This window comes from Molothrus aeneus, chromosome 17 (assembly GCF_037042795.1).
Source record: "Molothrus aeneus isolate 106 chromosome 17, BPBGC_Maene_1.0, whole genome shotgun sequence".
Classification (NCBI taxonomy): domain Eukaryota; kingdom Metazoa; phylum Chordata; class Aves; order Passeriformes; family Icteridae; genus Molothrus; species Molothrus aeneus.
This window is the reverse complement of record NC_089662.1, coordinates 9092985-9107333: the sequence shown is the minus strand read 5'-3', so window position 1 is coordinate 9107333 and position 14349 is coordinate 9092985. Positions and strand designations below refer to the sequence as shown.

Sequence of the window (14349 nt, the reverse complement as noted above, 5' to 3'; positions counted from 1 at the left end):
ATGGTTATTCTTGTGTCTGGCTGCTTGTTTTCCTGTCTGGGTTAATCCACGTCTTCGAGGCGGGGTGCGAGTATTTGCCAATCCAACCTGACAATATCCAGGATCGGGAGATGCCAATTTCAATTTCACACCGTAGGCTCAGTGATGCTTTTCCATTTCATAAGTATTTCTAGCACTAATAGACTTGCAATCAGCAAATTAGTGAAATAAGTGATGAGAAAAAATAGAAAGGATTATCCTAGTGGGTCTGCTGGAATTATTTTTGTCAGTACAATTACCCTGAAAATTCTTTGCTAATATTGCAAATAACACAATCTATTCAGCGAGAGAATCACTTGTACTGGGAAACAAATTACTTTTCCATCAGCCCTAACCCAGGATGACAGTGGCAGTTGTGCTCTCTGGCCTCCATCCAATTTCATTGTCTGATCCTGTACAGATTTAGTACTGTAATAAAGAGCGCTCCCATTGTAGTGCAACAACCGGGATGCTTTCAAGTACGAGCACTTTTTAGAGAGCAGCTGCATCAGGATTAAACAGGATTGTGGAAGTGGGATTAGCCAGACAGAAAGCCCTCTTGAGGCCACTGACTTCTACAAAATGGGGTCCTAAATGTTTTCTTTTGCCCCTCAAAAGAATGTCTTGAGGTGCACAGTTCGTGTCAAATAACACATTTGCAAGGGCTGTGTCCCCATGCAGTGTCCCTCTTGCCTTTGTCAGCCCAACCCCTCTGGGGTTATTCAGCCATTTCATTTTCACCCAGAGTTATAACCAGTGCAAAGTCCTCAGAGCAGAGCAGAGGTGGGTGGCTACAATAGGAAAGAGCTGGAAGATAGAGGTGGGTGATCGATAGGTAGAGCTGGAGAGCAGAGCGTGGCAGGAAAGAAAAATGGGGGGAGCGGGTCATATATAAGATGGAAGAGAAGAAAACTGTAATCCATTTAGCTAGATGAGGAAAGCCAGATCAATAGATATGAGCTGCAAAGCAATGGGGACCAACTGAGGACAACTGTGGAACTTATCCTACCTTGAGACATCACTCAGATTAATGTTCCCACCGCAGTTCTTCCCCAAGCCAAAGCCAAAGAGACTCTCTTCCAAACAAAGCTTTTCCAGCCAGCCATGGACTCCCCTCACCATCAAAGGTGCCCACCTTGGGACCTACCTCACCCTCCCCATCCCAGGAGGGTCCAGCAGTTCAGCTCCAAGAGTCTCCCATCACCCCAAACCACAATCCCAAGAGCCTCACAACATGCTGAGAAAGGCAGAAAATGCAAAAACCAAGTCCATCTCTGCTCCCAACTTACATTTAAAGGCTTTAGGTGAGGTTTCGCTAGTCTGAATCTTTGGGGCAAGCATGCGTTTGCCAAAAACCTGAGCATCAAAACTTGCATAATCGAAGGTGACCTTGGAGTACTTCTCCAGCTCCTTGGCCAAGTTGGCCCGGGGGGTTGCTGGGACCATGTTGGGCCTGTAGCTTCCATACTGAGGGATCTCCAGTTGCTTCACAAAGCACATAGGCCTGAGGATGAAACAACAAACAGCAATTATTTCTTTTTTTCCTTGACAAGGTGACTGTTGAGAGGGGACCAGACACAATGGGGACACAGCTGCACCTTCTTCCTAAAGGCTTCCTGGGGACGAGGAGGCAGTGACAGCCCTTTTGCTCTCCTCAGCAAGGCCGCATCTGATTTGGATCTCTCAGACTCCAGTTTTCTTTTTTCTATCCTTTTCTACCGTCATTTTTTTTTACCGTCTTTTTGAGCAAAACATCAAGTCGTCAACCTCATCCAGCACGATGTACTTGCAGGCTGTCATGATGTGGCAGCATTTTCCAGAAGAGAACAAACTTGGGCAATAACTCCCTCATGGGACCCGTGACACAGGGTGGCACAAAAAGGCATGAGGACCCCAGTTCAGCTCGGCTCCCTGCTGCAGGTTCACTGCAGAGGCACCAGGGCCTCTGCCCTGCCTCAGCCCCTCCTAGAGAACCGCTGCTACGGGGCTGCCTATCATGAATCAATTTGTCTTGCATATAAATCGTATATAAATGGCCTATTGTTATTCTCCTTCCCATGACCTCTTTCCACCAGAGAGTCCTCGGAGTGGGAGCTCCTCGGAGCATGGACCGTCCTCGTGATGTGCTCAGAGCACTCTGCGCGGGCTCTGCTGCAAATAAATAAGTAATCGCTCTAAATGGCCTTTCCAAAGTAGTGAGAGCTGGAGCACCAGGGTGCCCAGCAGTCCTGGGGAGCAAATATATAAATGAATCAGAGCTCGTTGCCTTTGTGGGAGGGCTGCTCAGGGCTCGCACCGCGGTTTTTATCCTGCTCTCGTTGCAAAATAACCAACCATATTCCAATCCATCTGTAGCCTCGTGAATCACATCAGCCACGAAAGCCAGCATCTATCAGGGACATCCTTAATGGGAGACAGCCCTTTCTCTTGGGAAGAGAGAGATGGGCAAAGTATCAAAATTAATGTGACTGGTTTGGAAACGAGCGGCAAGTTCCTCTCCTCTGAAACCTGCAGGCTAAGGAACAAAAGCAGGTTGACTTGAATGCACAACTGCCATGGAGTGATTTGTGTGTAGCCTAAATCTCCTCCTCCTCCTCCTCCACCTCCCCCCTCCCCAAGCCCACCCTTCTTATAATGCTGATATAATAACCAGCCCTGGCTGGCAGTTTGTGCTGCGGAGCAATCGGCACAAGTGCCTTCTGCTGCACTGCTAAAACCCTTTGGCCTGTAGCCTCAGCATTAATTGATGCTACAGAAGCAATTCATTGTCCTCAATGCTCTCCCTGGGAACATCAATTAAATATCTCCCCACCTTGGCGAGACCTATGATCATAATAACAGGACTCAGCAGTATCAAAATACAGCTGGAGCCGTGGCTGCTGTTCCTGGGAGCGTGGCAGGGCAGGGAGGGCTGGGGCAGGGTGGGGACATGGAGCTGAGCCTTCCTGTCCCCCTTACCTGAGTATCCGGTCAGAATTGGAGCTGGTCTTCGCAGGATCACCAGACTGGGTTTGTTGCTTTTCATGTGATTTGGCTAATTTCTCAGCAGCAGCAATGGGGCACCCAGATAAACTGTCATAGTTGGTTGGGTTTTTTTTTTTAAGGAGAAGAAAAACAGAGAAGGAAACCAAGCATGAAGAATGAGCACAAAAACCTTCATTTCATGGACCCAGATCTACACTAGGCCTGTGAGAAAAGTATTTGCTTCCTCCACACTGAACAAGTTCAATAAACAAGACAAATTCACAGAATCATGGAATGATATAGAATGGTTTGGGATGGAAGGACCTTAAAGCTCAATTCATTGCAACCCCCCTGCCATGGGCAGAGACACCTTCCACTATCCCAGGTTGCTCCAAGCCCCATCCCACCCAGCCTTGAACATTTCCAGGGAAGGAGCAACCTGTGCCAGGGCCTCACCACTGTCACAGGGAAGAATTTCTTCCAATCTAACCCTGTCCCCTGTCATTTTGAAGCCATTCCCCCACCCTGTCACCCCATGGCTGTGACAGAAGAAGCCAAAGCCGGTACCTCCTGTGCGTGTTGCGGTTGCTGTTGACGTGACCCTGTCCTGTGCACCCGGGCGTGGGGCATTTCAACACGTTCTCGTGCATCGCCAGGACTTGGGAGCAAGAAGGGGAAGGGGAGAAGGGAAGGGAAAGAAAAACAACTTAATAAAAATCAGAGAGGAAAAAAAAAAAAAGAGAAAATCATCAAGCCTTGTATGCTGGTTTCCTAGAAATCAGGGAATGTGAAGTGCTGTAATTAGAATTTGCAGAGGAAAAGTAAAAGATTTGCAAGGCAGCAGAGCCCAGGTCACCACTAGGTTAGCATCTCTGCACACAGCCTGGGCTTTCTCCCCATTTTCTGATTGCAATCCAGTTTCCCCCATCCAGCCCCTCCTCCCCACCCCAGTTTTGGAACCAGGTCTCCAGTTTCAGGTCGTTTTGAGTGATTGAAGTTGTAGCTCTGCTTTTATCCTTAGGACTAGTCTTTGTTTGATTTTTTTTTTTTTTTAATTTTTAATCTTCAGGATTATTGCTTCCTGCAGCGCTGACCTTAAAAGTAAAGAAAATAATTTGATCTGCAAGCTTTTGTAAAGCCCACAGCTCGTGTTAGTTATTTATTAATATTTTTGCTTGCATTCCAGCCTGTGAAGATAACTGTCCTTTCTCCTTGTTTCTTCCAGTTCTGTGTTTATGTCAGGTCTGCAACCTTTGAAATTACTCATAAGGAAGGGTTCCTCTTTCTTTTGGTCTATTATGCCATTATCATAAACATACAACATTGATTTTTATGTATCTATACAGGGAAAGCTATTTAGGATGCTGGTAGAGAGGTGGAAATACAATCTCTCTCTCTGTGCATATGTATATACAAAAATCTGTTATGAGGATGATAAATATTTTCTGTAGAATAGGTGAATCTTGGTATAGCCCTTAGAGAATTCTGGAGAGATTAGGGCACAGGAGACTCAGCAATCCTGCACATCCTGAATCACTCATCACTCCTCTTCTTTCCTGCATGGCAACATATTTACACAGCAAGGTAGAATAATATCCCTTTTTTCCCAACATGATGTCCCAAGTAGGGAAAAATATGTGACTTTCAGTGTAAAGGAGGGCACTGCTTAACACACCTTTGGAGGTGGGCAGGCGTTTTTAAAGCCCCTCTTTGATTTTCAGAGAAGGGATCTCATTCTCCACAGGATGGTGCTAAAAATCCTTTAAGAAGGACAGGACTTCCAAGTAAATCCTCATCATGTTTCCTGTGATTAGCAATAACACTTTGGTGGATAACAGCATCCAGGATCAACTTGGAAAAGCACCACCCCATGCCAAAACCTCTTGTTATACTCCAAGGAAAAACATCAGACTTGATGTCATAAAATTCATATCATTTGAGAAATTCCCCCAAGAAGATTAGGCTCCAGACTAATGGAAGCAGCCCTTGGTATGCCACCATGTACTCACTCTCGGGGGGGATCCTGTCTTTGTGCGGGCAGCCGGAGAGGCTGCGATGGTGCGGGTAAAGTCCCGTGACGTGTCCAGTCCCATCACAGCCAGGAGTTGGACATTTGATTTCTCTCTTCTCAGGTCTTGAAGGATCTAAGGATTGTGGGGAAAGGGCAGAGGGAAGCAGGTTAGTGGATTTGGAGGGGAAGAAGTGGAAAGTGCTGAGAATGCTTCTCACCACCTTTACAGTCAAGCAGGGGGAAACCTTTGGGTTTGGAGGTTTTTTCCCTGGAGTTGGAAGTGTAACACTGGAAGTTTCAAAAATTGAAATCAGCAAAGTGATTTTAGGAACTGACACACTTCAGAGCATGGAGACACTCACAGTGACTGAGCAGGCAGCCTGGCTCAGAGCTAGGGGATGCTGAAGTCCCTGCCCTCATGTTTCTGTGGTCAGACTCCTACCACTACTTTAAAAACCACTTGGATTTTAAACCAGCCTTCTGCTCAGGCTGAAATTTTCAAGGTTAACTGACAATTTAGCCAAGCGATTCCTCTACTCAGAGGGAGGAACTGTTTTGACAGTGTAGAGGACACCATCATTTTATGTATTCACTGTTGAACTCAAGGATGTCCCCATCCCTTTGGGCATTGAGGATTTGTGGTTGAACTCCCCCTGTGGGCTGTGAACTCTCCCCACATGAGCCTAATGGTCCATGCTGAGCAGACAAGTTCAGATCTTCCACGAGGGATGGGAAGGAGGGAGATAGACAAAGGTTTGTCCCATACCTTTGCCGTAGTAGCTTTTCCGGATGCTGTCCAGCGGTTTGTTCTGTTTGTCCTCCACCTGGAAATGCTTCACGTGCTCTCCTGGCAGCCGGCTGGGCTCCCGCACGATTTTCACCTGCTCGGCTTTCAGGGCAATGGCTTGTTCCAGCAGCCCCAGGTTGCCCCTGGTCATCATGTCGTACATCTCCGACTCATCCGTCACGGCTGATTTCTGGGAGCGGGCGTCATCGTCCTTGTCATCGTCCGAGCGCACCTCCACGATGACCGAGTACTCTGGCTTGGGGCTGAACTGCCCTTCACAGTGGCTTTTCTGGGGGTCCTGAGAAGTGTGAGGAGCTTCCTCGCAGATCACTTCAGGAGCCATCTCCTCCTCCTCTTCCTCCTCCTCTTCTTCCTCTTCCTCCTCCTCCTCATCATCCTCTTCCTCCTCTTCCTCCTCCTCGTCATCCTCCTCATCATCATCCTCCTCATCCTCTTCTTCTGCTTCAGCCTTTTCCAGTTTGCAGGACTCCTCTCCGTTCGTGTCGTCCCGGGGCTCCGGACACAACTCGCTGCTGCGCTCGCTGGTGACCTCGATGACCTCCTCCGCGTCCTCTGTCTGGATGATGATCTCCTTGTCGCACTCCTCCTCCACCAGCTCCTCTCCTGCATCCTCATGGACCAAATGCACGACGTTGGATGCTGGCTTGGAGCCCTGCAGCTCCGCTTCGGGCAGCTGCCCTTCGATGGCGAGGGTTTCCTCTGCTATTTGGCCTAAGTTTAGGAGAGAGTTGGCGATTATTTCTTGGTAGCTGCTGTAGTTGGCCTTGCTGGGCCCAGATGTACTTGTTGCTGTGTTTTGTCCGTAGTGGGTTGATTTTGCTGGGCTTCTCTCTGGAGGGTGGAAAGAAGGAATAGAAAGAAGAAGGGGAAAAGAAAGAAAAGATGGAAAAGAACAAAAAGAAAAAAGCGAGGAAATGAGAAAAGGAGGAAAAGGAGAAAGGAGTAAAAGAGAAAAGGAGAGGGAAGAGAAAAGAAGAGGGAATAAAAAAGGAGGCAAAGAAAGTAATTATATAAACTCATAAAATACAACTTTGTTTTGCTTAAACTTAATTGAAACCAGAGCCTGGAAGCTCCACCTCAGGAGCATCCTAATTTATTGAATTTGGGGATGGCAGGGGGAAAGAGGATTTCCACATGGGGCTCAGATGCACCATCTGCCCACTGCCATCCCTGCTGCCTATGCTACCCAGGCCAGGGCTCCAAACCAGTGAGCAAGGCAGTGTCAGGACCCCAGCTGAAAATCCATGTCCTTTTCCTGCCATTCCTCTGCTCTTGGATAGTGGCCAGATCTGTACAGGGAGGAGGATCCTGCTGAGCCCCTCATGGCAGCTGTGTGGGACCCTGGCTGGTTTCCCCCTCTGTGTTTTCCATGGGTCCTTCCCTAGGGAGCATCCCTGAAGGAAAAGCTTTCATTTTTAAGACACTGGAGGCACTGTGCCTTCTCATCTTAACCCAAGCACTGCCATTGTGCCTCTACCCAACAATGCCCCCCCCAGTAACTGGGGCACCCATCCTGTAGATAATCCAGAGGAGCTATAACTCCTGGCTGTCAACCCTTCCTGCCCTTTCTTCACCTGCAGAACACAGCTCTGCCCTCAGTAATGATGAAGCACCTTCTGCTGCCTCGGGGCTGTGTGTCTCCTCCTGCTCCATGGCCTCTGCCTCATCCTCCTCCAGCATCCCCTCTGACTCATCAGAGCCAGACTCCTCCTTGGCCTCGGCCTCCTCGCTGCCGTCGCTGTCGACGTTGTAGCCTTCATCCAAGGCCAGTTTGAGCGGGTGGGATTTCCTCTTGGACACCAGATGTTCGGCCTCAGCATCCTGAAGTTTCCTCTTCTTGGCTAGAGGGCAGCTTTGTAAACTGCAGATAGGATCAAGGAGCAGAGAGGAGGCATTGCTGAGTGAGAGAGGCCTGGCTACCTCATCCCAACTGGTTAGGCAAACATAAGTGGGACAATTACACAAATACTACCCAAAAAATCATCCAGCACCCCAGATTTTTAGCTGGTTTAACCTCTGTGGCCACATGTACTCTTAGACCTTGACTGTGAAACTACATCAACTTTTTTTCCAGAAACAGCACACGAATACTGGGATGTGGCATCCCAGGACTAATGTTGGTGATGCAACCAGGCACAGGGTGCAGAACCAGCCCCAACTGCTCCAATTGCATGATTCATGGAGTGATGAAAACCCTCAGTTAAGGCTTGCATGACCTCCAAGGCAGCCAATGTGCTCTCATTTGCCTTCCCCAGCCATAAAAGCAGACCAAAATCTCTGCCCATCAGCAGCTCCCACCACCCCCAGACAGCTGAGTCAGGCACTTCTGGCCAAGTTTGGGGTCTAGAGGAAGGCTGCTATGAGTCTGGAGAAGCAGATCCCCCCAGGATCCCTTGGGGACTGGTGGAGAGCCAGAAACAAGAAGATTTGGGGCAGACAAATTAGATTGCTGCTATGAACCAGCCTTTCTCAGTGAACACCTGTCTTTGGCTCTGTTGCTCACATTTTTCTATCCCCTCTACCTCCAAGCCCACCTCACCTTCTGTGTCTCGCATACTTCCCACGGATGTGTCCTGAGCCATTACAGCCTGGGGTTGGACAGCTGGGGAGGGAAACAAACCACCATCAGGAACAGCAAGAGAATTAATGAGGATTGTATCACCTACAGTCAGTTAAACAGGTCCTGTGTCCAAGGAACAAGCTTACTGCAAGCAGGAAGGTAATTTCCTTCCAATGGTTCCGCTTGTCCCTTTGAATTCCAAGGGAGGAGGGCAGGAGAGCAGCCTTGCAGTTTGCTAAAAATTAATGAAATTACTCACCCCATTTAATTAGATGAACAGTTTGCTATAGTTTTATGAGTGTGTTTAATTAAAGATTTGCATGTGTGAGAGCAAGCTTTTAAAGGCAGACAGCTACTGCACTCTGCCTCCCTGCTGCTACTCTCCAGTTTTCTTTTTCTCAGGAGGAAAACATGGGATTTTCCCTTATCTGGTGGCTTGTCAGGGAACTGGGGCCACTTACAGTAAGAAATGTGTGTGCTTTGGGGAAGAGCAGACTGGGACTTTATCAAGGAGGTTTTAGCCAGACATGTTGGACAGAGATCCCCAGGACTAAAATCCTCAAAACCTCACTTTTGGGGGAATGGATGGGATTTAGGTGATGAGATCTCCCAAATCCCTGCAATTTTTTCTTGCTGCTCTGCAGAAGAGGATGAGTTAAAGGCTTCCAGGGAGCTCTGAGCCCGCTCACAGCCACTGCTGCCTTCACTTGAGCATCCCTCACACGGGACCACAAGCCTCCCCTGCAGGGGTAATTAGTCCCAGCTTCAGGAGCTGTAAGGGCTCCAGATAAGGAGCATTAAAGCAAACATTTTCTGGCAAAACCAGATTATGGCATTGATTATAGGATGCCCAAGTGACTTGCCTGATGTCTGAGGAATTCTGGAGTCGTGTAGGATTAATAACCTCATTTAGCACTGTATCACCCTCAGCCTGGGAAGCTGGAAGAGCTAAAAGAAATCTCTTGATGACAGTGCAAAGGGAGAAGGCATCACCAGCCCAGAGGGGATCTGGCCAGCCTGTTATTCTCAGAGTAAAAGATATGGGACAACATTAAATAGTACCAAGTGCCAAGTCAGGCTTTAGGGACTCAGAGTTTTGCTCTCAGCAGAGCTCAGCCCTTGCAGGAAGCTGAGGACACAGAGGGTCTGGCTGCACTAATGGGTGCAGCAGCTCTGGGAGCACTGGCAGGTTATTAATGGTTCAGCTCCCTAGAATACAAGACAGATCTTTGTGTTCAAAAACCACAATTCAACCCAAAACCGGGGCAGGACAGTGCTGCTGAGCTGTCAGGAGAGTAGGAATCCTTCCTTCAGGGAGACTGACTGGCTTTAGGTTAGCAAAGCAAATGCTGAGAGGGCAATCAGTGGCACCACATCCCCTAAGGGGACACAGTGCTCTGGGGAGGTGGAAGCTGCCCCTCACGGCTCCCCCAGATAAATCCCCCCTTCCTGCTGTCCCCTTTGCTTGTGACCTGGCTTGAACCCGTGCTGCTGCACATCCTCCAGTGCCATCTCCTGTGGGATGGCTCCCAGCTCTTCTGGCATCCACACACAGTCCCAGCCCCACCACACCTGGGGTCTGGCCTGGCAGCACAGTGTCCCTTCTCCAGCAGGACACTGGAGGTCATAGAGGCCCAGATCTCATGCCCCTGACATGTGCAACTGGGAGAGGGAGCTTCCCTCCTTGCTGCTTATGATCTAAAAGTCTATTTAATTTTAATTGTCCTCAGGCCTGACTGAGGCTCCTCTGTCCCAAGCAGCCCCAGCCACACTTGCAGTGACTGCACACCAAAAGACAGAGCAGTGCTTATGTCACCAGTGACTTGCCTAAAAAAGGCCTCATTCAATGGCAAACAGGAGCAGCTCTGATGAAGATGTTATAGGCTTTTATAAGTTTTCCTGTATCAATTAAAGCAGATTACCCATCACCCCATTTTTAATGTAGTCTAATGAAGCCTGCAATTAAAAGTACGTAGGAAAGACACGAGTGGTTCAGCATCGAGGTTTGCTGAAGCAGGTGTCGATTTGGGATGTTTCTGCCTTCACTTTGTTGATTTAATGCCTTTAAAAAGCACCAGCACAAAGGTGATGCTCTACATGCTCTGGGCAAGGCTTTCCCTCCCCACTCTCCTTTAGGGAGTTTTCGTGTATTTTGGCACGAGTCCCGAAAGGGGAAACGGGATTCGAGGTCTATTAAAGCTGCTCTCCATCCCTCAAGAGCCACCACACCGAACGGCTCCCCCCTCTCCGCTGCCTTCATCTGCTTGACAAAAGGGCTTCTTATTGTTATGCAGACGATGCCCTGCTTCCAATTAGTCGATTAATCGTCCAGTTATTCAGGCAATTAGGTGACAGCTGCAGAGATGGCTTTGTGGAGCACTCTGTCCTGCCCCTTAGATATGTCACCTGCTCCAATTACCACCTCCACTCAAGTGTTCAGCAATAAAAGTTGGAGAAGGGGCATGCCCAGTGCTGGCTCCTCCCGGCTCTCCAGAGTAATCCGAGAGTGGAGGAGCAAAATGCTCTCAAATTGGGTCGGTTTAGGTGCAATTACTCTTTGACACACTCGAGAGGCTGCAAGGAGAGGCAGCCCCTGTCCGGGTTAAAGGCTCCTACCTCTGGCAAAGCCCCTGTGCAAGGTTTAGGGGGAGCTTGCAGGTGGGGGAGGCTGTTAGATCTAATGAGAAGCTCGGGAGGCTGCACAGGCTCTGCTCCTGCTCTTTTGGCTGCTGCTGTTGGCATCCCAGCACTGCTAAATGAGTGACAACAGGAGCTCAGTGACCGAGCAAAGGACAGGGGGGCTGGAGGAGCATCCAGCACCAGAAGTGATGTGACAAACATGTGGAAAAAACCCCTCTGGTTAGCAGGATGCTGTCCCCAATGATCCTGAAACACAAACTGTGGGCATTAGGTTTGACTGGGGTTTAAATCTGGGGTGGGACAGAGGATGGCTGGAGGGTCTCCAGTCTAATGACATTCATCCAGAGGTGCAGTTTATTTCTTTAACTCTTGTGATTCCCCTGATGCGTTTTCCCTGAGGACTTGGACACAACCACCAATAGAAGACCCCAACCACCAGTAGAAGAGCCCATTAATCCCATGGGTTTTCTGCCCTCACCCAGGTTTCCCAGCTGAGGGGCTTCTCTCAAGTCAGTCCCACCATGTGCCCCCCTCCATCCCTCCCATGGCCAAGGAGGAGCAGGGTCCTTACCTCACCTCCTGGCCGATGAGCTCCGTGGGCACTGGGCAAGGGGCAGGATGCAGCAATGGAAACAAACACAAGGTCAGAAACAAACCAGAGGTGCCCGACCCCCCGAGACTGAAGCTCTCCTGCCAGCAGCTGGGTTCCTGTTTCGTCCCTGGACATCCCACTTGGGAAAGAAAGGGCCAATGTGTCCTGTTGTCCTTTGTTCATGCCAGCCTGTAGCAAATTATAATCCTGCCTTGTAAATCCTCACGCCTGTGCTGATTTTCAGGCAGGTGAGTGCACACTGGCAGCATCAGGGATTGCCTCTGTTCTTTGAATCCGTGATGACTTTGAAGTCAATGGAACTGTTCTAACATGCATGCGTGTAACTCAAACACTTCTAAATAAAGACTGAATTTTCTAATGCCTTCATCTCTCTTTTTTGCCCTTTAAAGCTGCTCATCTATTTCTTCTTTCACACTTCACAACTGTTTTCCTGCAATGGCCACATCACCAGTATCTTTCTCCTCTCCCTGTCCCATCAGACTGAGGCAGGAGTCCCTGCCAATGCTCAGACATATGGTGGGGATTTGTTACTTGGTGTATAGGGTAAACAAGAATTTGTAGGATTTTTAGGGATTATTCCCCACTTGTCAATAAGAGAGCTTCTCACTGCTCATAACAAGAACACACAGCAACTTCACATCGCAGCTGAAACCTTACATCCAGCCAGGAATCCAAATAATCAAGAGGAAAAAAAAAAAATCCCTCAGCACAAGTCTAAGTTTGCCCAGGCTAAAAACCATAACACGTTTGCTCAATTTGTTTGAGCTAATTGGGTTTCCTGGGATCCAGCTCCCAGTGGGATGACTCACAAGCTTCAACAAACTGGAGGCAGTGACGAGTCCCAGGGTGCAGGCAATAAATTACCTTTTCACATCGAGAAACCCAGATTCAAGTGTGGAAAAGGCAGGGTGTGAGAAAATAAATAGAATCAGGGCAATCTCATTTGCAACCTGAACGAGCACCTTTGTGTATGTGCAACAAAGCAATGAAATCCAAATATTCAAGCTCAGCTCAACACAGCTGGCAACATCTGGGTCTGGTTTTGTTTTTAAAAGGTGCAGATGCTGTAAAGAGCAAGGAGGAAGGAAGGTGAGGACAAAAGGAAGGTGGCCCAGCCCAGCTGTAGGATAAAGCTGCAGTCCCTGCAGCCATCACATCTTTCCAACCTTGTTGGTTCCTCACTTCCAGCCACCTTTGTCACTCGTCACATCTATAGCCACAAAAATGAACCAAAAAATAGAGAGGGTGGTCTGTCACCATCACAACCATCACCCATGGCTATGGGACTACCTGAGGTGACACCCTGGGCTCTGCCAGAGCCTCTTTCCTTCTCCCAGAGAGAAAACATGCACAGAATTTCAGTTCTTTTCTTTTTTTAATCCAGAAATAAATCCCAATCAATCTCAATTAACCAGTTGTTTGTCCTCCCATCCCTGCCGGGGCATGGCCCATTTGCTTCTGCAGCATGAGCTACTTCTGCCAGGCACTCTCAGATGTGTGACTTCAAAGCCGCTGGCAGAATGAGCCTGATGAAAGCCCTGGGAGCTGATCTGAAGCTCCAGTGATTGCCATCCCCTACAGCAAAGCAGGCATGGAGGCTTTTTCCCTTATTTGCTTGTTATTTTCCTTCAGCTGAGTGCAGTGGATGAGGGTTAAATATCATCAGGGCCTATAAAGTTTTGTGGTCGGGACATTTGCAGGTTTTTTTAGGCAAAATTCAGTGGGGTTAGAGCAGGGGTAGTGAGCATAACTTAAAGAGTTTAGCCTGGATTTGAAAAACCAAAGCCTGTTTGGAGCAAGGGAAGTTCAGGGAGATGAGCTCTGCACAGCCCAGGGCTCCCACTCACCTCGGACAGACTTGGATCGCGTGCGTGCTCTCTTATCATCATTTTCTAAACTCATCTGCAACAGAGAGAAAAATATCATTACTGAAAGATAACCAGAAAATCAGCATTAAAGGACGAGCTCCTATGTGATTGTGGCTTTGTGGGTGGCTGGGAAAGCTTTCCCGTTTTTGAGATGGAGGCTTCTTACCTTGATGATGTTGTTCAACCCACAGTGCCCAGATTTAGCAATTTTAAATTAATTTCTACATCCTGGGACACAGGAAGGACTTTGTCTGTTGTGTAGCACAGAGGAACAAACACCCAGATGTGCTGGCTGTGCATGAGATAGCCCTTGTTAAAGGCAGAGCTGATTTCTCTGGATTTGCAGCACAGAACTGCTGTGAGCACCTGGGTGGAATGCCAACACAGAATCAGAAATCTCTGAATATGTGTCTGAGCTGATCTCCTGCCTGAAAAAGGGCATTTTTTCACAAGTGCCCTAAAGAACAACCTCTCCTCTCTGCTTAAATTTGCCACAAAGATGACTGCATCTAAATAACTCACAACATGGACATCAAACACAAGGTCTGCAGGGAACACGGGCATGAATAAGTAACATCGGGGACTTCAAAGTTCTGGATATTAATTAAACATCACCACATGCCACAAGGTAGCACAAGTCTGAAGTGCAGCCACCTCTGGGGTGCAGCACCTTTGAAACCAGGCAGTGCCTGGAGGTGGGAGCAGGAAAGCAGGGACCTCCCTGGCATGGCTGGAATGATATAAATGGGATTTCATTAATGCTGTCAGAGGAGCTGCTGAAGCGGTCAAAGAGCTGTTTTGTGTCTCACCCTTGACACAGATGCTCTCTCTGCAGAGAGGCAGTGAATGCCAAGGGGGAATGGCAAG

At 48.5% G+C, this 14349-nt stretch overlaps 1 protein-coding gene across 2 annotated transcripts in view; it reads right to left on the bottom strand.

Moving 5' to 3' along the window:
* MYT1 (myelin transcription factor 1) overlaps positions 1-14349 on the bottom strand; it is a 64909-nt gene that overhangs the window by 22081 nt on the left and 28479 nt on the right. For both annotated transcript variants that reach the window (XM_066561463.1, XM_066561464.1), the window contains exons 3-11: positions 13462-13516; positions 11573-11603; positions 8341-8403; positions 7415-7662; positions 5760-6632; positions 4992-5126; positions 3550-3640; positions 2977-3090; positions 1308-1522 (exon numbers count right to left, since the gene is read on the bottom strand). In XM_066561463.1, coding sequence (XP_066417560.1) covers positions 1308-1522; positions 2977-3090; positions 3550-3640; positions 4992-5126; positions 5760-6632; positions 7415-7662; positions 8341-8403; positions 11573-11603; positions 13462-13516 — 1825 coding nt within the window. The remainder of the gene's footprint in view (positions 1-1307; positions 1523-2976; positions 3091-3549; positions 3641-4991; positions 5127-5759; positions 6633-7414; positions 7663-8340; positions 8404-11572; positions 11604-13461; positions 13517-14349) is intronic.